Source organism: Penicillium waksmanii (genome assembly GCF_028829765.1).
Source record: "Penicillium waksmanii strain IBT 27052 chromosome Unknown utg000010l:1.0-3698451.0:1.0-3701458.0, whole genome shotgun sequence".
In the NCBI taxonomy this organism is placed as follows: Eukaryota; Fungi; Ascomycota; class Eurotiomycetes; order Eurotiales; family Aspergillaceae; genus Penicillium; species Penicillium waksmanii.
The window spans coordinates 1,731,674-1,753,301 of NW_026643256.1; the positions used below are offsets into that span (position 1 = coordinate 1,731,674).

General features: G+C 49.3%; 8 protein-coding genes across 8 annotated transcripts; 5 read left to right on the top strand and 3 right to left on the bottom strand.

Moving 5' to 3' along the window:
* Positions 1–1,505: 1,505 nt before the first annotated feature.
* N7481_012623 (glycoside hydrolase family 28 protein) lies at positions 1,506–2,798 on the top strand (the record flags this gene model as incomplete). Its single annotated transcript, XM_057271842.1, has 3 exons — positions 1,506–1,760; positions 1,830–2,252; positions 2,340–2,798. The coding sequence occupies 3 exons, from the start codon at positions 1,506–1,508 to the stop codon at positions 2,796–2,798; spliced, it is 1,137 nt and encodes a 378-aa protein (XP_057116030.1).
* Positions 2,799–3,573: 775 nt separating this feature from the next.
* N7481_012624 (uncharacterized protein) lies at positions 3,574–5,752 on the bottom strand (the record flags this gene model as incomplete). Its single annotated transcript, XM_057271843.1, has 5 exons — positions 3,574–4,965; positions 5,037–5,221; positions 5,272–5,371; positions 5,435–5,567; positions 5,622–5,752. The coding sequence occupies 5 exons, from the start codon at positions 5,750–5,752 to the stop codon at positions 3,574–3,576; spliced, it is 1,941 nt and encodes a 646-aa protein (XP_057116031.1).
* A 1,425-nt stretch (positions 5,753–7,177) lies between these two features.
* N7481_012625 (CIA30 family protein) lies at positions 7,178–8,323 on the top strand (the record flags this gene model as incomplete). The annotated part of the gene is made up of 3 exons (XM_057271844.1): positions 7,178–7,259; positions 7,317–7,550; positions 7,617–8,323. 3 exons carry the CDS (start codon positions 7,178–7,180, stop codon positions 8,321–8,323), a joined length of 1,023 nt encoding a protein of 340 aa, XP_057116032.1.
* A 209-nt stretch (positions 8,324–8,532) lies between these two features.
* Positions 8,533–9,605, bottom strand: N7481_012626 (phosphoribosylaminoimidazolesuccinocarboxamide synthase; the record flags this gene model as incomplete). Its single annotated transcript, XM_057271845.1, has 3 exons — positions 8,533–8,906; positions 8,999–9,374; positions 9,456–9,605. The coding sequence occupies 3 exons, from the start codon at positions 9,603–9,605 to the stop codon at positions 8,533–8,535; spliced, it is 900 nt and encodes a 299-aa protein (XP_057116033.1).
* Positions 9,606–9,834: 229 nt separating this feature from the next.
* On the top strand, positions 9,835–12,495 carry N7481_012627 (putative anaphase-promoting complex subunit Apc5; the record flags this gene model as incomplete). Its single annotated transcript, XM_057271846.1, has 7 exons — positions 9,835–10,540; positions 10,589–10,682; positions 10,745–11,159; positions 11,218–11,341; positions 11,398–11,504; positions 11,565–11,701; positions 11,772–12,495. 7 exons carry the CDS (start codon positions 9,835–9,837, stop codon positions 12,493–12,495), a joined length of 2,307 nt encoding a protein of 768 aa, XP_057116034.1.
* A 607-nt stretch (positions 12,496–13,102) lies between these two features.
* Positions 13,103–15,979, top strand: N7481_012628 (uncharacterized protein; the record flags this gene model as incomplete). Its single annotated transcript, XM_057271847.1, has 3 exons — positions 13,103–13,187; positions 13,261–13,402; positions 13,450–15,979. The coding sequence occupies 3 exons, from the start codon at positions 13,103–13,105 to the stop codon at positions 15,977–15,979; spliced, it is 2,757 nt and encodes a 918-aa protein (XP_057116035.1).
* A 565-nt stretch (positions 15,980–16,544) lies between these two features.
* Positions 16,545–17,411, bottom strand: N7481_012629 (cytochrome c oxidase subunit VIa; the record flags this gene model as incomplete). Its single annotated transcript, XM_057271848.1, has 5 exons — positions 16,545–16,590; positions 16,785–16,792; positions 16,861–17,020; positions 17,128–17,152; positions 17,243–17,411. 5 exons carry the CDS (start codon positions 17,409–17,411, stop codon positions 16,545–16,547), a joined length of 408 nt encoding a protein of 135 aa, XP_057116036.1.
* Positions 17,412–17,737: 326 nt separating this feature from the next.
* N7481_012630 (DNA-(apurinic or apyrimidinic site) lyase APN2) lies at positions 17,738–19,984 on the top strand (the record flags this gene model as incomplete). Its single annotated transcript, XM_057271849.1, has 6 exons — positions 17,738–17,765; positions 17,834–17,846; positions 17,898–17,943; positions 18,001–18,133; positions 18,185–18,957; positions 19,064–19,984. 6 exons carry the CDS (start codon positions 17,738–17,740, stop codon positions 19,982–19,984), a joined length of 1,914 nt encoding a protein of 637 aa, XP_057116037.1.
* Positions 19,985–21,628: the final 1,644 nt, after the last annotated feature.

The following is a 21,628-nucleotide window of genomic DNA, read 5'->3' on the forward strand; positions in this document are numbered from 1 at the left end:
CCTCGATACCTCTCTTGTCTTATTCATGCCATGTTCAATTTGCATTTCGGAGCGCGAAGCCAAATCGGAACATCTCTTCACTTGCATCCTCTCTACTAGCATTGTCGCATATCTCTTATCACAGCAAAGCATTTGCGGGTCCATGAAAATCCAATTATTATGACAATGAACACATTCCATGATGCTTGTTGCTTTGATTTCCGGGTCGTTTTTTTCCGTTCTTTATCCTTCTCTGCCTTTTGTCTATTCATATCTTATTTTCATTACGCAACTTAGCGCTGGTATGTGCCTGGGAGGAACAGTTCACGTCTGCATTTTGCATTCTTGTACATATATCACTGTGTTTCTATCCCGGGTCCTGGCGTTGTCTCGGTATCAGACCAATGTGTCAAATTTCCATCTTGTGATATCTTTTTCTGGATCGGAAACTCGTTTCATAGCCCAATACCCAAGTTTTGTCAGTAAATCAACCATCTAGGATATTATTATCCCCCCCCCCCCCCCCAAATAATCTGTCAGAATCAACGAAAGTACTAGTACGGGGCTCCATAAGCGCAGAGTGGTCAGTATATAGGGGTATTTACCTGACTGTCTTGAAAGCCGCCTCTAACTTCTGATTCTAAAATTACCAGTGTCCTATATATAGAAATTTAGACAAAACTACAGTAGTACCACAGAGGTTCCTACTTTCTAATTATCTTCCATAATTGATCATCTTCTGATAGCAGACTACCTTAGTATATATCTAAGATAGAGTAATTAGTCAATCTATTCTACCTGAGGTAGCTACTAGTGCCCCTTAGAAGGTAGAGACGAGGACAGTCAGAAAACTTGTAATTTAGACTGAGAAGTTACAGGCGGTTTTTAAGACAGTCAGGTAAAATACCCCTATATACTGACCACCCTGCGCTTATGGAGCGCCGTAGTACTAGCATTAAAGACCTCCTCTTTTCCAACCCCCTTCAACATTGTACATTCCACAATGTCATTTTATTTTTGGCGGTCACCCAGCTACTAAGTACTAGCCTGAGTAACTATATTAGACCCCCACTTAGGGCTAGTATGTCTTTCTCCGAAACAACTCCGCCGAAGGCTCCAGTGTGGCCATAAACTGCTTTCCACCGGGGGATCCTGACTATTCCCAATGCGGATATCACTCCGCAGGGCTGACCACTTGGTTTGAAACTGAAACAAAAGTGATGAACCTAGGCTCATCAAGCATTTAAAGCTAGTCGTCACATTGTCCAAGCTAGACACCACATTGGAGGAAATTCATTTTGTCAGTATCCACATCAGAACTCCGAAGATTCCGAGCAATATATGAACCAAATGAACAAGTCCCTGATCTAGTCCTATTCAAGTCTGATTCTAGAAGATGTCGACTTCGTCAACAGTCACGACGAAAAGTTATAAAATGGTGCCGCTCGCGCGCCATCTATTCCTGCTTGAAACCATCGATCAACTCACTACATTCTTTTCATACACTCTTTTAAACCATATTCACCATGGTCCCCAGCCTCAAGCTCTGTCTCGTCGCCCTCCTCGGCGCAGCCTCTGTCCAGGCTGCCCCAGCATCTGACATCGTGCCTACTGCCGCCTCCGCGCTGGAACGCCGGGCGTCCAGCTGTACCTTCACTGGCTCCAAGGGCGCCGCCTCCGCTATCAAGGCCAAGAAGTCCTGCTCGACCATCACTCTGAACAATGTCGCCGTGCCCGCCGGAACAACCCTCGATCTCACTGGGCTGAACAAGGGAACAAAGGTACGATATAAACAAGACTCTGCGTATCCTGTATAGTTCCCCGGCTAACCCATTCACGTGTTCTTCAAGGTCATCTTCGAAGGCGAAACCACCTTCGGATACAAGGAATGGTCCGGACCCCTCGTCTCCGTCTCCGGAACCGACATCACCGTCTCAGGCGCCTCTGGCGCCGTCCTGAACGGCGACGGTGCCCGCTGGTGGGACGGTAAAGGCACGAACGGTGGCAAGACGAAGCCCAAGTTCTTCTACGCGCACAAGATGATCAATTCCAACATCCAGAATCTGAAGGTCAAGAACTCGCCTGTCCAGGTTTTCAGCATCAACGGTGCTAGCGAGCTCACCCTGAACAAAATCACCATCGACAATGCCGATGGTGATAGCAAGGGTGGCCACAACACTGATGCTTTTGATGTTGGTTCGAGCACTGGTGTCTATATTACCAACCCTACTGTTCACAATCAGGATGATTGCTTGGCTGTTAACTCCGGCAAGGTGAGTTGAGTTTAGTTTAAGCTTTGGATTTGAATTTCTTGCTTTCGACCAGGATACGATTGGCTAATTGATTGTTTTTGTTTCTAGAACATTCATTTCACTGGTGCTACTTGCACTGGCGGACACGGTATCTCTATCGGCTCCGTCGGCGGACGTTCAGACAACACCGTCGACACCGTCAACATCGAGAACTGCAGCATCAGCAACTCGCAGAATGGCGTCCGCGTCAAGACCGTCTACGGCGAGACCGGCACCGTCAAGGGCGTCACCTACAAGGACATCACTCTATCCGGCATCACCAAGTACGGCGTCGTCATTGAGCAGGATTACAAGAATGGCAGCCCGACTGGCACCCCCACCAATGGTGTCCCCATCACCGGCCTCACTCTGAACAACGTCAAGGGTACCGTTTCTAGCAGCGCGACCAATGTGTATGTTCTGTGTGCTTCTGGCGCTTGCTCTGGCTGGAACTGGAGCGGTGTTAGTGTCAAGGGCGGAAAGACCAGCAGCAAGTGCAAGAATGTGCCTAGCAGTGCTAGCTGCTAAGTTTCTGCGGTTGAGGAAATTGTCGGCGGGATGAGGGGGATGGTGTTCTTTTCTTGTTCTTTTACTTTTTATGACATACTTTTAGGGTTTACTTTTAAGGAAAGAGAGAGAGAGAGAGAGCATGGTATACTATCGTGAATAAATTATAGGAACAGCGAGTCAATTGATTTGCATTTCGTTGTTTCACAGACATACATGATTTATTTCGTACAGGCAGTAGACAAGCAAACATTGTAGCTTCAAAGCAAAGATATAACTCCCCTGAACATCCAACAATATTAGACGGAAAAACAACAGAAATCTCTAATAGAGACATATCAAAGCGAGTGAATATCAGGAATTACATCAACAAATAATAACAACAGCAAAAGACACAACGCGCAAATCATCATAAGCCAAATTAACAAGCTGCAGCCCAAAATAGCAAGCTCCCCCTATCAAAAATATCGACAATCTGTAAATTAAAAACCGGAAAACCCTCTTAACGAAGAGAAATGTCCCCTAGGCACCTACCAGCGTAGAGGTTTGCGAGGAGGACGATGAAGATGAAGACACCGATTCGTCATCTCCCTCACCATCACTCTCACCATCACCATCGACATCGTGCTTCTTCATATTTTTCTGTCTGAATTCTTCCTCAAGCTCCCTAGTAACAGCCTCCAGCGTGCTTTGACTCACGTCAAGGTTTCTCTCAAGAGCTATTTGTCTCACGTATTCGTTAACCGGAGGAATGATGGATCCAGGTGAGTTGCCGCCATTGGCTGTCGGGCTAGAGCTAGATTCCCGAGAGATTGGGGGGGTTTTCTGGCGGGCTGGGTATCTCATTTTCAGTCGGGGATTGTTCCTCGTTTGTAAGAATCCCTTCTTTGGCGTCTGAGTCGTGGTTATTTCTGTTCTGTTTAGGCTGAATTGTAGCATCTGTACTCGGGGTAGGACAATTCGGGGACTCCACAGGGTCCTCTGGCTTGGATTGGACTTCTTCAGGTTTTGTCTCTTCCTTTTTGTCCGAATCTAGTGCTCCATCGGATGCATTCTCAGCATGTGACTTGTCTCCATTCGGTTTGGGCTCATCCGTAGTAGCCGCCGCTGGCTTCTGCTCAGGTTCATACTCTGGGCCTGGATTTTGCGCTGGCTCTTCGGGCGCATCGGTCTTCTCCTGTATCACAGTTGGATTGTTCACCGGCGGGGCTGCTGGCTGTGCTGGCTGTGCTGGATGGTATGAAAGAGCGGTGTTGTTGTACGGCTGAGCCATGTAGGGCATATTCATATTCGGTCCAGGTGGTGGGACGAGATACCCCGGGCCCTGTGGGTAGCATTGCTCCTGTCCAAACTGTGGGGGATGTTGTCCATTCATTTGGTCACCCTGAGGCATGTATTGAGGGTAATAACCATTTTGCGGCGGCGGAGGCTGTTGAAAGCCGTTGGCGTACATCGGCGGGGGATTGTTGTATGTAGTCGGAGTGCTGACTATACAAGGACCTTGATAATATCCAGGATTATAGCCTCCAGGGCCCATATGTTGTTGGTTATTGTATCCATTTACATCACTGTTATTTCCGACATTTGGCGTAGGGCCGTTGTATGTGTGGTTTGGTGGGGGACCATTGTACATATTGCTTTGCGGAGGACAGTTGTATGTATTGTTCAGTGGAGGACCGTTGTACACATTGTTTGGCGGGCCGTTGTACGTGTTGTTTGGTGGATGATAGTTTTGTGGGTTGTTTAGTGGAGGGTTGCCATATGTGTTGGCTGACGAAGCACAATTCGATTGGCCTGGAACAAATACAGGAGCTCCGGGTGCCATCCTGGATGGCATGGGTTGATTCAGGGCCGATGGATTGTATGGGGCACTATATGACTGGAAGGGCTCGGGATATTGATTAAAATCTTGCGAATACTGACTCTGATAATCCTGAGATGAGTTGGACTGGTGACTCCCGCGTCGGCTAGGGTTACGAGGAAATCCTCTTTCAAATCCTCGAGGATTGCCTCTATAGCTAGTAGGCCCATTTCGGTGATGTCCGTATCCGTTGTGTCGTCCGCGCTCATGAGCAGCTTGGGATGTATGAGGTTCGTGTGGCTCTGGGCCCGGTTTACCGCCGTTGGCAAATGGGTTTCCCTTGTACTTGGTCTTCTCTAAAACATATTTGGAATCTCTTAAGAAATCCTAGAAAGTTGTGAGTAATAGGGCAGATAAACACAAGGTGAAAGATAGGGAAAGGCTATAGTTGCACACACCTTTATCGCGTCGTTGTAATCCTCAACAAATGCGAATGTAGCTAGACAAGTCGCAGTGCTGTCACTGGACAGCAGTGGGATTTTATCGAGGCACATTCCCTCAAGAGGACCAGACGGCTCTAGAACTTGCCTGGCTTCCTCTTCAGTGATATGAGCACCGGATCGAAGGGATAGGCGTGCGGTTCCTGGGATAGTTAGCCTCGTGGTTACATATATGTAGGAAGGGGGCACTAACGTTGTCCTTTGGCTCGCTCAACTCTCAGATTGCGCCCGTTCAAATTGATAGGGTGACCTTGAGCGTCACGGTGAAGGACTTTTTGGGCATCTTCTACTTTCTAGGGTTGTAGAGTTAGCGTCAGTATCAATCCATGAATAAGCAGGTTGGCAGAGTGACAAACCTCAAACTGTACAAAGGCCCCATGTAAGGCTGATCCTTTATCGATCTTGACCTTCGCGTAGCAAGGCCCATACACGGCGAAAACTGATTCTATCTCTCTTTCCTGTTGCTCTTTATTGGTCTTTGAGCAAAGACTGTGATAAGGTTAGTGTATTGAACTTGGAATTTCGAGAATATCTGGAACTTACTTTCCAATGAAGAGGCAAGCATCGGGAGAAAAAAGACCCTGAGCGTTCCTCGATGATGGCTGTTCTCTTAAGCGACTTTGCTGCCTAGGATGTATGTTGTTGTAGTTGGGAGCCATGGCGTGTTCGGTCATATTGAGTGGATTCCCAAGGTTATAAGTGAGCTGTGTTGTTGGTATATCAAAGGTATAGCAATCGCCTAGTAAACAGCAAAGGCGCATAGACTATCAGGCGTGAAAGAATGTATGTGTGAGAGAGTTAACAGAAGAATCCCTCCATTTTAGTCGCGCAGACTTTTTCCGCACACCTTTTCAGCTCCGACGACACTTTTGGCATATTGTGAGAGAACCAAGCCTATGTTGGAACCGCCCTATAGGGACATGGTCAACCACGGCTTAGCCTTGGGGTTGCAACCACCAGTCGCTATGATTCCAGCTGGAACCAAGCTTTAGAGATCCCATGCGAACCATGAGGAGCTTAGTAGGCACCTAGGTAGAAATCCTGTCAGTTATTTTATGGTATTTTCCGACCCCGTGTCTGGGTCCCTACTCTGGGTATCTCGGCCGATGTAACGAGGTAGGCAGCTAATAATTCTACTAGACCTGTGACTCAGATGCAACCTATAAATGTCTCATGTTAGTTTTAACTTAGATCATACATCGACTAGATTCATCTTTGTTTGGGGAGGGGAGCTTTCGGATGACGCCTGCCATACGTACTATACTATCTCTGGCCACGGCCAGGGCTCGATCAGGGCTCGGGCCCATCAACAGGCCAGAGTTAGACATTTGTATAGCCTAAGGCTGGAATTACCCCGTGACTCAGGTCTGTGGTCGGAACCAGGGCTTAATATGGGGGTATATCATACAGAAAGTCAAAACCAAACCCACACGCGATTGATTTTCAGGATCTCTACTTGTACCACGGCCCTGAACACTTGAAATGTCGGCACCGTGTAATGTCTCAGTCTTACCAGGGGTATTTTTTATCTTCCGGTAAGTTACTGTGGTAAATTACTCTCGGGCTGTAGTCTCTGACTGGATTCAAGTTCCCCAACGTATTGTACCACCGGCCGAGAGCCTCTCCTCGTGATTGTGTACGTTTCATAGTTATCCCAGTACAACTTCATGGCCCAAATTCAAGAACTTTCTTGTGCTTCTCTCAACAAAAGGTACTCTTGAATCTTGGAGAATTTGTAGGTCTCTTTGTTTTGGAATACTATCACAGTGGCCATCGTATAGATGCTCTAGCACCTCGGTCCATCCTGTAGAGCCTGGCGACAGGATTTGGAGCCATAAGTAGAGCCGCTTTTGCGATCCCGATCCCATTTTGAATACATCCTTGCTATATATAGTACAGAAATGCAGAATGGTTGATACTCCTCTATTCCAGCCCTAATTCTCCAACATACATCACCTTAGGTGTAATACCTTAAGGTAAGCACCCATACCCAGGTGTGGTTGCCCGAGTCTATCTTATCGCGGATGATCGGCGCCCGGCCTTTCCAACCTTCGTTCCTCACGCCACCGCATCTTTAACCTCACAACTCCGCGCTCAATATGATTCCCACCCGGAGCTTGGCCTCTCAGGCTGGCTTCTTCAGGCGTAGTGCCGAGGAGCTCGGTCGCCTGTCAAAAATTGGTATTGCATAATCCTACCCCGAACCTTCGTTCCATTCGCGAACTAACACAACTTCAGCCTTCAACGCCGAAGGCCTGCACACGCCCACAAAAGCCTATACCCTCCTCGACTTTGAACATAGCTCATCTGTCGAGGGCTGCAAGACCATGGCCGACCGTGTCGTTGGTGGATTCAGCACTGCCAGCCTGGACTACGAGCCCGGCCTGCCTTCGGCAAATATCCCGCCGCATGCGCGGTTCCACGGCAAGATCTCTACAAAGCTTCCGTCAAACTTCCGCGTCGACCGAACCGGTATGTATAAGTATAAACTGCGGACATCTCGGTGGCTTGGAGCTAATTGTTATCGCGGATGAACAGGATACGCCGCCTTCCGCAATCAAGACCGCGGCGTCTGGCTCTTTGGCCGTCTCTATTGGGATCTCGATCCGTACTCCTACCTCGCCCTTCGCATTAAATCCGACGGTCGAAGATATACCGTGAACATTCAAACGGATTCAATCGTCGACACCGATATCCACCAGCACAGATTGTATACCCGACACCACCGCGTGCGCGGCACGCCCACCGCCCCATTGCGCAGCCCGTCCGACTCTCGCGAGCATATAAATGAAATGTACCCGCACGGCCGTCCAGATGCCCTCTCCGATACTCCGCCCGAATCCACAATCATCTCCTCTTCCTCTTCAGCAACCACATCTGGCTCGACAGGCTGGGAAACGGTTCTCTTGCCTTTGAACTCCTTCGTCCGTACGAACTTCGGATACGTGGTGGAGCCACAGACTTCTATTATGCGCAATCGGGTTAAGAGCATTGGTATCGGTCTCACAGACCGCATCGACGGCCCGTTCGACCTGCGTATCCATAAGATTTGGGCGACGAATGGTATGGACGAGCAGGATGCTGCGGAGGACAAGCTCATCTGCGGTGCCCATGCGCTTCCAGTCGATGAGGGTGTTCGTACAGGCTGGGCAGCGTCTAGGCTACACGAGAAGGACACCGACGAGCAGCAGACATCCCAGACAAAGAAAAAGGGGCTCCAGGGCCTTCGTTCGGAATGGGATTAGTGATGGACAACTAATGCAACCATTCTTCCTTCTTCGTTTGCGTTTTGCGTGTACAGTACAACATTTGAGATATAGTCCCAGCCTCGACCGGCAGAAAATACCAATGTAACATTTTCGAACACTCTTCGATATCATTTTCATCCTTTTCGCATATCAAAATTTCATGTACATCTAGATGGTAAAGGACAGGCAACGCCGGCGTTCGCGATTTATTGACCACCGGTGATCTTCTCCCAAGCCTCCTTGTACTTCTCGGCGGTCTTTTGCTGAATCTCCTCGGTCATCCGCACACCATCCTTACCCTTGAGACCCTCTGAGACAAGCCAATCCCGCAGGAATTGCTTGTCAAAGCTGGACTGGCCACGACCAATCGCGTACGAGTCCTTGGGCCAGAATCGGGACGAGTCTGGGGTCAAGACCTCATCGGCCAGCACAACCTCGTTCGTCTCCTCGTCGACACCAAACTCGAACTTGGTATCGGCGATGATAACCCCGCGCTTGTCCGCATATTCGTGTGCAACCTTGTACAATTGCAAGGCCAGCGCCTCGACGGTTGAGGCATACTCTCCGAGGATCTCGGCAGCTGTACATTCGCCAATGTCAGTTTTCTACCTTAACTTTGGAGGAGGAAGAAGGTAAAAAAAAGCTTCAGGTAAAGCCTCGCGAGTCACGTACCTTGATCGGGGTGGATGTTCTCGTCATGCTCGCCCTGCTCCGCCTTGGTGCTAGGGGTGTAGATTGGACCATCGGGGAAAGCCTGGCTCTCTTGCAAGCCGGGGGCGACCTTGATTCCATGGACGGTGCCAGACTTCTTGTACTCATTCCAGGCGGAGCCGGTGATGTATCCGCGGACGATGGCCTCGATGGGGAGGATGCGGAGCTTGCGGACTTGCATGCTGCGGTTCTGTAGCACGGGGCGCAGGGATTCAGGGATTTGAGGAGGCAGATCGAGGGTGATGAAATGTGTGCGCAGAGAGGGGACGGCTTCCTTCAGAGCGTTGAACCAGGTGCGAGTGCAGAGGGTGAGCAGAACTCCCTTGTTGGGGATTCCCTGTAGGAGAAACATTGTTAGCTATCAGACTGTGATTTTCCGGGCTGAATTGGGCTATTGAAAGAGAGGTAGAGCGTGTACATTCTCCATGATCACATCGTAGGCAGAGATACGATCGGTTGCGACGAAGAGTAGAGTCTTGTCGTCGATTTCGTACAAGTCGCGAACCTTGCCCCGGGCGACGAGGGGCAAAGCGCCTTGCAGATCGGTCGTTGTTAGAGCTTGGGACATTGTGGGGGTATACAATTGAGACGAAGGCTGTAAAATGTCTGGGAAGTTGTAAATGCGTCATGCGGTTAATTTTTGGCGGGGCAGCGAGGGCGGTTGCGGCCTGAGGCGCTTATCCGCCTTTATCGCGTCGCGCGAAGTCAACTTTAAGGTAACCTGCCTGGACTTGAAGTTTATTACTTGATTTCCCTGGCGAGATTCAATATGGCCTGGTCGTGACCAGAAAAAAACCATGGCCCGTTACTTGACACCCTGGAGAATCTCTCTGCTGTGTCTGATCACTGTTTACACTGATGGCGTCGTCCCCAACTCGTCTGCCGTTCATGTGTTGTCCTTCCTGACCGCGGGTCTCTTCCCTTTAGATCCCGCCGATAAGCAATGGGAGAGTCATTACCTGCCCAGCATTGACGAATTGGAAGAGGTGCTTTCACATCATGAGTCCTCAATTCCCGGCCGCACGTTATGGGATTTATTTCTCAGGAAGTTATGGTCCCTCGACTCACTCGATGCTCTGGAGGAGTTCATGAGCGATGTCCTGCCATCCCTCTTGTCCAAGACGCGTGAGCAATTGATCCAGGAGCGTGATAGTGGTCTAGCTCCGGAAGAAGAGGGAATGCGCTTGTCCAGGAGCTCGCCGCTGGGTGCATTTGTGCGCAGAGCCTGTCTCGAATACACGCGGTTGCAGTTCCATGACTCGGTGACGCTGTGGACTGGATTTGTCAAGTACCGTCTGCCAACATATCATATGTGGGCGCGGAGGAATCCATCAGATGAGCAGTCGCCGGTTGATATTAATCTGACCATGAATGGCTTGGATACTAGCAGCTACCTTTCGCAGGTGGTCTATGGTGATTTCGAGCAAGAAGTACAGGACGATGGAATGGTTAGTGTCAAAGATGCTGAGCGACTGGTTGAGTTCCAGGTTGGCGAACTACAAAGTATGTTGAGACTCCAAAGACGACAATTTTCTGTGCTAACGAGTATAGGATTGGGAGGCAGAGTTCCAGACGAGATGAGGACTCAACTGAAGCATATCATGACCTCCGAGTCATCAGTTCCAATCTTGATGTATTATCTCGAGTACGTTCAATTGATCCAATCATCCTAACCTCCTTAGCAGGAATTTCCCTGACAATATTTAGGTATCTCGATGCCTGGAAAGCTGGAGACTACACATCGGCTTTCGACAATCTTCATCGCTATTTTGACTACACCATGCACAGTAACCTTGACCGAAGTGCTTATCAATTTGCTCTGCTTAATCTCGCTATCATCCAAGCTGATTTCGAGTGCTTTTCCGAGGCCATATCCGCCGTGCAGGAGGCCGTCGCCATTGCGCGTGAGTCTCACGACATGAACTGTCTCAACTTTTGTATGAGCTGGCTTTATCATTTTGGAAAAGCTTTCCCGGAACAAATGCGAGAAGTGCAGAATAGTGGGATGCTAGGCAATGAAAAGGAAGGCCTTGCATTTCTCAAAGCTAAGTCAAAAGAAACCGATATGTGGTCCCTTTTGAGTACCACACTAGTGAGCGAGGCAAAATTAGAGATGCAACAGGTATGTCTTGAATCTTGCTTCACTCATGGATTGAAGACATCACGCTAATAGATCATAGGGTGAAAGTCTTGCCTCGATCGTTGAAACATTCGTACGAGCTTCTCATGTCAATTTGACCAAAGGGCTGTCCACATCGACGGGGTCGCACATGCAGCTACAAAGCATCATGTATGCCCGAATAGGTAAGATTCTCGTTTCCCGCTCCCTGTGAACTCCCTTGCTAAAACCCACTCGGCAGGGGCTACTCACCTATCTTGGCTAGATACTGAAGTATTCCGCGAATGTTATTCTGAGGGTTCACCCTATGATGACTTCGTCAAGCTCACGTTCCGAAATTGCCAAATCGTACGCTATTCCAACGCACACCTCCATCACACATGCTCAAAAGCTAACTCCGCTTTTTAGCTCGCACAAAAAGGAAACTACAAGGAGGCATTCGCGCGAATGAACAAGGTCGAAGCAGACAGACTCCGTGCCTTTAAATACAACAACTCCTGGACCTACTATTCAGGCCTCCTCCAACTACAACGACAAATTTGCCGGTGAGAGCCCCCCCTTCCACCACTTTTCTTCCCAGTGGCACCCTTTCTCTAATATGAGTCCACTCTCCAGCGACGACAAAGTAGCGGTAGAGCACATCCTCGCCCAGCTCCAAGCCGTCCAACTCCTAGAATTCGAAATGCGCCTCCTACTCGCCTTCCACACAATCGAATTCACAATTCGACAAGGCGACTACGGCCGCGCCCTCCGAATGGTCGAACAAGCCGCCCACTCAATGCAACCCGAAAACTTCGACGTCCACTCCCAAATCAAACTCCTCTGCCTAAAAGCGCGCATCCTCGAGAAATCCGGCCACCCACAACGAGGTTTCTCCCTCGCCATGCGCGCCGCCAGTATCGCCCACCGCTCGAAAATCCTCTTCGACCTCTGGGAATCTATCTGCACCCTCGCCGCCGTGCTCCTCAGTCTGCGTGAATTTGAAGCCGCGGTCGAACTCGTTGAGAGCATTATGCCTCAGATTCTGGAATCGGAGGACTTTGCGCTCATTGCGCGCGCTTATTCGCTTCTTGTTGATGCGAATATGGGTATTGCGGGTGAGTTGTGGTCGACGATGGGGAGGGAGAGTACGCCGGTTCGAAAGGAGTATGTTAATCGGGCGATTGGGTATATTGATTCTGCGTATGATTCTTATGAGGAGATTGAGGATTTGCTGGGTCAGACGGAGATGATGGCTAAAAAGGCGACGGTCATGCATCTGACGGGTGATCCGGTCTTGGCTAATGATTACGCGGCGAAGTATTTGGATTTGCGCAGACGGAGGGGCGCTGAGGTTTAAAGATCATATCATTCTTTGTAATTTTAGAGGGTTGGCGTTTTTTTTTTCTCGCCGGAAATGGGATCTGTTATCTTTATATTCTCGAGACACATGAAGATATTCTTGATAAAATCAAGTTGGAAATTCCTATGGAAAAACAGCAGCGACAGGAGAAAGTAATGCCAATTCTTGATTTGGAATTGCATAACTTTTCAACGTTAAAACCTGAATGGCAACCTTAATCTACTGTTTTGATTTGATTATTGATTTTTGAAAATCTATAATCTGCTTCGCTGCTCTCAAAGTCGCTGTCATTTTCCATGTAAGTGTAACTATCGTAAAGGTCATCATCATAATCGTCATATGGTATTTCTGCTTCCCTCCACACCAGGTTTTCCACTCGCTTTTTCACCACCTTGAGTGTCCAACCATGACTCTGTATTTGCCTTCTCACATGTGAGTAGATCCGATGAATTGAGGGACAGGAGTTTGGTTACAAGTAGTTTGTCCCAATGCTGACCCATGGGGGAGTCACCTGATGGTGAGGCTGAGCTGATGATGGGCCCCCTCTTTTTGGGAAATTCATCTTTCTCTGACATAGACATTTCGCATCGTACGGGCGTTAAATATGACCTCTATACAAGTGTCGTTTGGCGACGCAAATTCAGGGGTCCAGGTGGGGATCAATAATGGGCAAATAGTTCTTCCTGCAGGTGAGTTCCTGATAGCTCCGAGCTCCTATGGACCAGGTTGTAGGGTCAGATGAACTGATAGTGCCTTTCCCAGAGCTACCAAAGCGCCCTCCTCCTTTGTCAAACATATCGCTTTGCCACCAAGACTTCATCAGCCGTGATTCACTCCTCGACCAAATTCACAGATCCTCTATCCCAGGGTCTAGAATAGTACTTGTTGGTCTCGGCGGCGTTGGGTGAGTACGACATAAGGGTGCTCCGTTCAACTCTGACTAAGTAATAGAAAAACACAACTCGCTATTGAACACTGTAACCGAATTCGACAAGGTTCGCCTGAGACATGGGTCTTCTGGATCCATGCAAGTAACTCCGCCCGCTGTGAGCAAAGTCTTCGTGACCTTGCCGATCGAGTCAAGATTCCCGGGCGGGACGAACGTACTGCCAATATATTCCAAATTTTCAGGAACTGGCTTCAAGACGAGCAGATCGGAAGATGGATCCTTGTGCTCGATGGTGTTGACGATCATAGTCTCCTACGCGAGACTTACGTGACTCGTTCTGAGGGCCAGACAAGTCAGAGTATGATCACGACGCAGCCACCGCTAAGATATCTCCTTGAATGCTCAAATGGGTCTATCATTATCACTAGTCGGAATAGACATGTTGCGTTAGACATCACTAGCCTACAGGATATCATCGAAGTGCCACCAATGGAGAAGGCCGAAGCACTAGATCTGCTCAAGAAGAAGCTGAGCATTTATGCAGACCACGAGGATATGGAGCAGCTGACTCAGGAGCTTGAATTTATGCCAATGGCGATTATACAAGCTGCCAGTTATATCACACATTCTTCACCACTTTGCTCAGTATCGAAATATCTAGAGGATATTCGGAAAAATGATCGCCAGGCAATAAAACTACTTCAGTACCGGGCAGGTCTTCTCTCCCAAGACTGGGAGGCTAAAACCTCAATTACTCTCACGTGGCAAATATCCTTTGACTATATTCAAAGGAAAAGTCCGTCCGCCGCAGACTTGCTTTCTTTGATGAGTTTTTTCGAGCGACAAGGAATCCCTATGAGCATCCTTCGCGATCCTCAAAGTCAGGATGTTGAGAACAACTTAGGCTCAGAGAAGATCACGGATAGATCAAGCGAAGAGGACTGGGACAGTGCGTCTGACGATGACTCTCGTTCAGATCAACAGCTTAAAGATGATCTCATAACACTTCGCAACTTTTCATTTATCTCGTTTGGAGAAAATAACACGATACTCACAATACTCACAATGCACCGACTAGTGCAATTAAGTGTGCGCGCATGGTTGAAAGAACATAAAAAGGAGGCACAGTGGAATGCAAAATTCATTAACAATCTATGCCATGCATTTCCAATTGGCGAATACGAGAACTGGGAACAGTGCCGTTTACTGTTTCCCCATGTCAAACTTGCGGTATCAAAACGACCAAAATCAGACTTCTCCCGACAGCAATGGGCCATATTGCTTTCTAGGGCAGCGTGGTATGCCCAATTAAATGGCAATATTGCAGAATCTGTGGAAATGGCGTCTAAGTCAAAAATGCAAAGTTTGGAGACTTTTGGCGCAGATAGTACAGAGACACTAAAAAGTGCTACTATACTTGCAACAGCATATAGGCTTAAGGGTCTCTGGCGGGATGCTGAGCAGCTTGAAAAGGAGGTGACGAAGATAAGCAAGACGAAGCTTGGCTTAGACCATCCCTCTACACTTCTGAGTATGAACAACCTAGCGTTGATATACCAGAAACAAGGCCGATGGAAGGATGCGGAGCAGCTCTTTTTACAAGTTCTGGAGATAAGCAAGACGAAGCTCGGCTCCGACCATCAAAACACGCTATCAAGTATGAATAACCTAGCGTCGATATACCAGAACCAAGGCCAGTGGAAGGAGGCCGAGCAGTTCTTCCATCAGGTGATGGAGACTTATAAGATGAAGCTTGGCTTAGACCATCCTAATACACTTTCAAGCATGAACAACCTAGCATTGACTTTTTGGAATATGGGTCGGTGGGACGAAGCAGAGCAGCTGCAGAATCTGGTTATGAAGGCTCGCAAGATGAAGCTAGGCGCTGATCACCCGTCTACACTCAATAGCATGGCCAACCTAGCGTCGACATACTGGAACCAGGGCCGATTGAAGCCAGCAGAGCTGCTCTTTTTAGAGGTCATCGAGATTCAGAAGACGAAGCTCGGCGCCGATCATCCTGACACGCTCAATAGCATGGCCAACTTAGCGTCGACATTCTGGAACCAGGGCCGATTAGAGGAGGCTGAGCTATTAGAGGTACAGATCATGAAGGCTCGCGAGGCAAAGCTCGGCGCAGACCATCCCGACACACTGATGAGCATGTCCAACCTATCGATAACATATCAAAACCAACGGCGGTGGAATGAAGCCGAGCAACTCGAGGCGCATGTCTTGGAGGCTCGCAAGTCTAAGCTCAGCGAGGACCATCCTGATACGCTGACAAGCATGGCCAATCTAGCGTGGACGTATAGGAACCAGGATAAATTAGAAGAGGCCGAGCAGCTGTTTATACAGGTCGTGGAGATGAGCAAGACGAAGCTCGGCGGGGACCATCCTGACACAATAACGGGCATGGTTAACCTTGCCTTCACTCAACAATCTCTAGGTCGACTTGCCGATGCAATTGATTTGCTCAGAACCTGTGCGGTCCAGCAGCGACGGATTTTAGGTCCCGATCATCATCAAACTGTGTCTAGTGTTAAGACTCTGCTGGAATGGGAAACTAGGCATCTAGCGATAGAGGCATGACCAATTAATTGTCTGTTCATCTTGTTTTAAGCAGGCTCGGTTATTCCTGGTACTTGGCATAATCTGCTTTACGGCTCACTACAGTCTTATCAGCTGTAACAACCATGACTTTTATATACATGTAATACGTACTATATCTTCAAACATGCCCCTGCGATCCCAATTAGGTACTCAAGTTTCTCACAGCAGTAGCCTTAGGAGAATACTACGCAGTAAAATATAGAACCAAAATCCCGGGCCGTCTCAAGGCCAGACAATTCACCTACAGATGCACTACAAAGCAAATATCCCAATACCAGCACCGGCAAAGAAAACAATCAAAAGAAACAAAAGAAATATCAAGATTGAATTGATAGAATACGGCAAAGTCCCACTTCATTCTGTTAATCACACATCCCCGGTCCAACCGCCTAGTAACAGGTTCTGGCAGGCTCTATTTCCCGTGAAACATCAGCGCGTTAGAAATACATATACAGTGGCAAGGATGTCTTCTCCAATGTGGCGCGTCAAGGGCTCGATTCACGGGATTTGTTGCAGATTTTGTTGCGCGTCGTAGACGTTAGACTTAGGTGGGCTTGTCCTTGACGTGGTAGTTGACGTCGGAGTTCCAGCTAAGAAGTCATTAGTGGGGTGCTTTTCTCAAAGAATGGGTCGTGGGTGGAGCAAGGGAGTCAGTCAATCTGTCTGTCTGTCTCCGGTGGTTTGTGGGCAGTGTGTAAATGGGAAAACCCGGGGCGAAGGCAGAGAACATGATTCCTGCTCAAGGCGGGGGTGGATATAATATCATCGGGCAATTGAAACTCACAAGATAGTCTAGCGAAATGAGTTAGTAAACACGAGATCATTTTGGTTTGGGGGATTGCGGAGGTATAGAAACTCACCTTGTCACCATCTCCCCAGGGGTAGTTCTTGCTGCGGATGTTCTGGTAGGGGTACTCGGTACGCTCCTCGAGAGGGGCCATGTGCTCCCAGTGCTCCCAGTGCTCGTTCCACAGGTAGTAGGCGTTCAGGCCACCGCCAATGAGGCAGGGGATGACAGCGCTGCACAAGGCACAAGTTAGCATTATTCGGTTTCGTTGGCATCGTGCAAGGCATTCTAGCTCTCTCGCTCTGTCTCGAGGGGGAGTGGTTGGGCCGGGAGTGCGTACAAAATGGAGAGCTTGCGCCACAGGTCTATGAAGCCATTGAGTCAGTACAAAGCCCGCAAATCGGCCTAGAGCCACAGGATATCCGTCCCCCGGGACGAATTCAAGCTGCACGTACCGCTGGTGGAGGCGGCGTGGTGCTTGACAGCAGCACGCTCACGGTTGAACTCGTTGTCGACGATCCACTCGGGCTTAGCCTCGGCGGAGTTGAAGCGGCGCTGAACGGTCTGGCGGACCGGAGTCGAGCGCGTAGCACGCTGGGACAGACGGGCGGCGTTGCGGAACATGGTGGGTTGGGGGTTGGAGTGGAGGGTTCTGTGGAAGAGAGATCGGGGGGGGTCATACGTTGAAATTGAGGCCGCTTTAGTGGACTCCCGTAAATCGCCGGCTTATGTAACTCGACGTCACTCCACACTCACGTGATATCGAGCTTTCCGCGACGGCAGGGCGGCGGCCTCGGTCTGTTTATTTAGTTTGGGGTTTATTGCTTCCGTGCATCGTGTCTGCAAATTAAGACGAGGTGATCTCGCTTTTCACGAAGGGAGTCTCTGCCAGTGCTTTTCTGTGGCCGCACTGCTGGACATGCTGCTGCGTGGAAAGGGAGCTGTTGGCCATGGGGTTTCGCATAACCACTTGGAATGGTAAGCTTCTCACGTTCTGTTGGATGATGGGGATGTATGATGTTCGGGTGCTGATATGTGTTTGACAGTGAACGGCATTCGGTATGTGGCTAGAAAACCGAGGGGATCAAGCTTCAACTAACAACTTTCGAGAAATCCATTCTCCTATGAACCATGGAGAGGAACTAAAACCTTTGCGGTGAGACACTTGATCCTGTAGACCCGACAAACAATGTACTGATTGATCTATCTCCAGTCCATGTTTGATATCCTGGAATCGGACATTGTGGTTTTCCAAGAAACCAAAATCCAGCGAAAAGACCTCCGAGATGATATGGTCCTGGTTCCCGGGTGGGACTGTTATTTCAGCCTTCCCCGTGTCAAAAAGGGCAAGTATACTTTTTCAAGGACTTTGCCTTATCCTTGCTAACCATACACAGGCTACTCTGGCGTGGTGATCTACACGCGCAACGCGACTTGCGCACCAATCCGTGCCGAAGAAGGTATCACGGGAGTCCTTTGCCCGCCAAATTCATCGCTACCTTTCCGCGAGCTACCTTCAGACCAACAAATAGGCGGCTACCCTACAAGTGAACAGCTCACGCGGTCTAGCTCACAAACAGGGAATGAGTCCTCAGAGGAAAACGACGACGATAGCCCAGCGGCTGAACTAAATATCGATGCGGCAACTCTGGATTCGGAAGGACGTTGTGTGATTCTCGAGTTTCCAGCTTTTGTCTTGATTGGAACCTACTGTCCTGCGTACCGGGATGAAAGCCGCGACACCTTTCGAATGGACTTCCTCAATGCTCTCGACGCTCGGGTTCGGAACCTCACTGCCATGGGCAAACGGGTATTCCTCACTGGAGACATCAACATCTCAAAGCTTCCCATTGACTCGGCACATGCTATTGAGGGTATTCGCAAGTGTACCACGACACAGGAGGAATTCTTGTCCAGCCCGCCTCGGAAATTATTCAACGAGTTGCTCTCTGATGGCGAGGTGGTCGGGAAACGCGAGACCGGGCGGGAGCAGCCAGTCCTCCATGATATCTGCAGATCGTTTCATCCGGAACGTACTGGTATGTACACGTGCTGGGATACGAGGCTGAATACACGACCGGGAAATTATGGGTCGCGGATTGACTACGTGTTGTGTAGTCTGGGGATGCGTGATTGGTTCTCCAGTTCCAATATTCAGGAGGGGTTGATGGTATGTGTTCTCAAAGCTGGCGCGCTTTCCCTCAGACCGTGAAAACTTCAAATCTCGAAGTCAACAAACAAACGTGTCTGATCTAATTTTTCTCTCCTCCCTCCAGGGCTCCGATCACTGTCCTGTCTACGCCGTCTTCAATGCCGAAGTATCCCACAACGATGAAACGGTCCACATCAAAGATCTCATGAACCCCCCGGGGTTGTTCAAGGGCGGCGAACGTCAACAAGAGTATTCTTCGAAGTACATGTTGCCAGCGTCTGGACGACTCCTCCCAGAATTCGATGTGGATAAACGAAGAAGCATCAAGGATATGTTCTCTCGGAAGCCTTCGAGCGCGCCAAAGGTAAACTCTACTCCTACGGCATCGAATACACCCAGCTCGAAGGAAGTTGGGAATGCCTCGACTCCACTCGCTCAAAACGGGGGTCCGCCTTCGCTCTCTCGCAAAAGATCACAGCCTCTCTCGATCTCGCCCATCAAACGCTCCAAGTCCTCCGCGACGCCCTCTGAGACTGCGACCTCCGGCCAGAAAACATTGGCTGGATTTTTCAAACCAAAGTCCGCTGGCAGCAACGCAGCTTCTCCGGTGCGATCTGGAACCTCCCAGATATCCCCTCCATTGTCCGGAACGACGAGCAGCATCGAAGCGCGCGCTACAACAGACAACGCGTCTTCAAAAATACCCTCGACGGCGCCAGGGAGTGTATCCGTCGCGTCTACCGAAACCCCGATCGGTGATCTCACGCCTAGCAAGCTCGGAGGCGACCTGGTGATCGATCCGATCGTCAGCAAACAAGACTGGGGCAAACTTTTCACGAAAAAGCCCGTCCCCAAATGCGATGGACATCAGGAACCGTGCATCAGTCTTACCACGAAGAAACCGGGCATTAATCAAGGTCGCGCCTTTTGGATCTGCCCTCGACCCCTTGGGCCCAGCGGAGAGAAGGAAAAGGGCACGCAGTGGCGATGCCCGACATTCATCTGGTCCAGTGATTGGAATTCATCGGCATCGACGGAGTCCTAGAAAATGAGATAGGAAAGGAAATTCCCAGTCGTAGATCAAGATACCCAGTTCATCATGGTTTGGTGGTCAATATACATACAATTTGCCTATCTATTTTTTTTCGCGATTTTCTCCTTTCTTTTCTTGGCCTGTAGATTGCTTGGTGTTACACGATCGAGAAAGAATGCTAACGACTCGAGCAATTCGCAGGTACCCGCAGGTCTCCATTCACTGGCATCTGCTCATCTTTTCATCCATTCATCCATTCACTGGTGCTCGCATCAATTGCGGTGGTAGCCTAAACGCAGTAGGGCTTATTTCGATTCATTGGCAGCTCCCCCTTTCCAGGTACGGACAACACCGCCCACACTAAGCGTGTTTATTTTATCGATTCTAAGCGATTGAATTGATTGGTATTAAATTTTGGGGGTTTCGTGAATTGAATTTCTGAGCTAAAATTGGGCAGATCCACCGAATCTGGGGTATTGACAGTACTAAAGAGTCTAAGACTTAAGATTAAGTGGAGATGGCAACTCCACTCCTTCCTGTCAACCTCATCTCAACCTCATCTCATCACATCGACCCCGGTCTTTAGCCATTTTCTTTGTCTACAAGAAATATGACTGGATTTTGTGCCAATAAGATAACCCTAAATCTTCCCAACACCTGTTCTCAGTGGCGCAATGGGCCGCCACCGAGGATCAAAGAAACAAAGAAGATGGAAACTGGGTGGGCCCAAGAGTTGGAGGGGGCCGCAGTGAATAAAAGAGCCCCCCCCCCATCCCATCCCCCAGAACATTCAACAATTCTCTGGGCTCTGATTCACAGAGGCCGTTGACTCATACTCAATTGTTCTGGAAATTCACAATCAACAGCTGCCTAGCCAACGGTGAGGATCATAGACCATTGTTTGCACCCTCAATAACCACCGGATCGACTCACTCAGTATACAAACTTATACAAACTTGTACAAACTGTCTCAGTCGGCTGTGCAAACTGTCAAGCCCTGTTGTCCTCAGACACGTTCCCCTATTTGTTGACACTTCTGTCTCCTCTCTCTTCTTCTCTTCCTCTCCCCATCGACTTCATATCTTCCTCACCCCCATACCCTTTGCTCGATACCACTCTCAAGCCGATCACTACACACCTCACATCCCATTTGCTCTTTGACGAGGCCTTCGACAGCATCTTTCTTTCAGCAGATTAGATCCCCTCGTCACAGACCTTCTCTCACCTCACCCCATCCGACTTAGAACTCACAGACCTTCTATCCGGGGAACGTAACGCTCCACAGGCGTGGCGATCCGGTTGACTTCTGTTCTCTGACGAGGTTTCAGTCCAAGACGTTCGAGAACCGTCAAACCCCCGCAAAATAACCGCCAACCTCAACCCTCTCATCCGAATCAGCACTCGCAAACCTTCTTTCAGGCGAACGCAACGCTCAAAAAGGCGTGCCAACCCACTTGATATCCAGCTCTCAAGCGGATTCCCATATCATTTCCCGACTCTCGCCGTCGAAAACCGCCTCCTCGATCCAACCCAGCATCCGCAGATCTTCTCTCCGGCGCACGCAGCGCTTCAACAGGCGTGGCGAACCGGTTTGATCTCTTGCTTTCTGTCGAGGATTCATCTTTTTCTTTGACCTTCCTCTCATCTCCCAAGAGG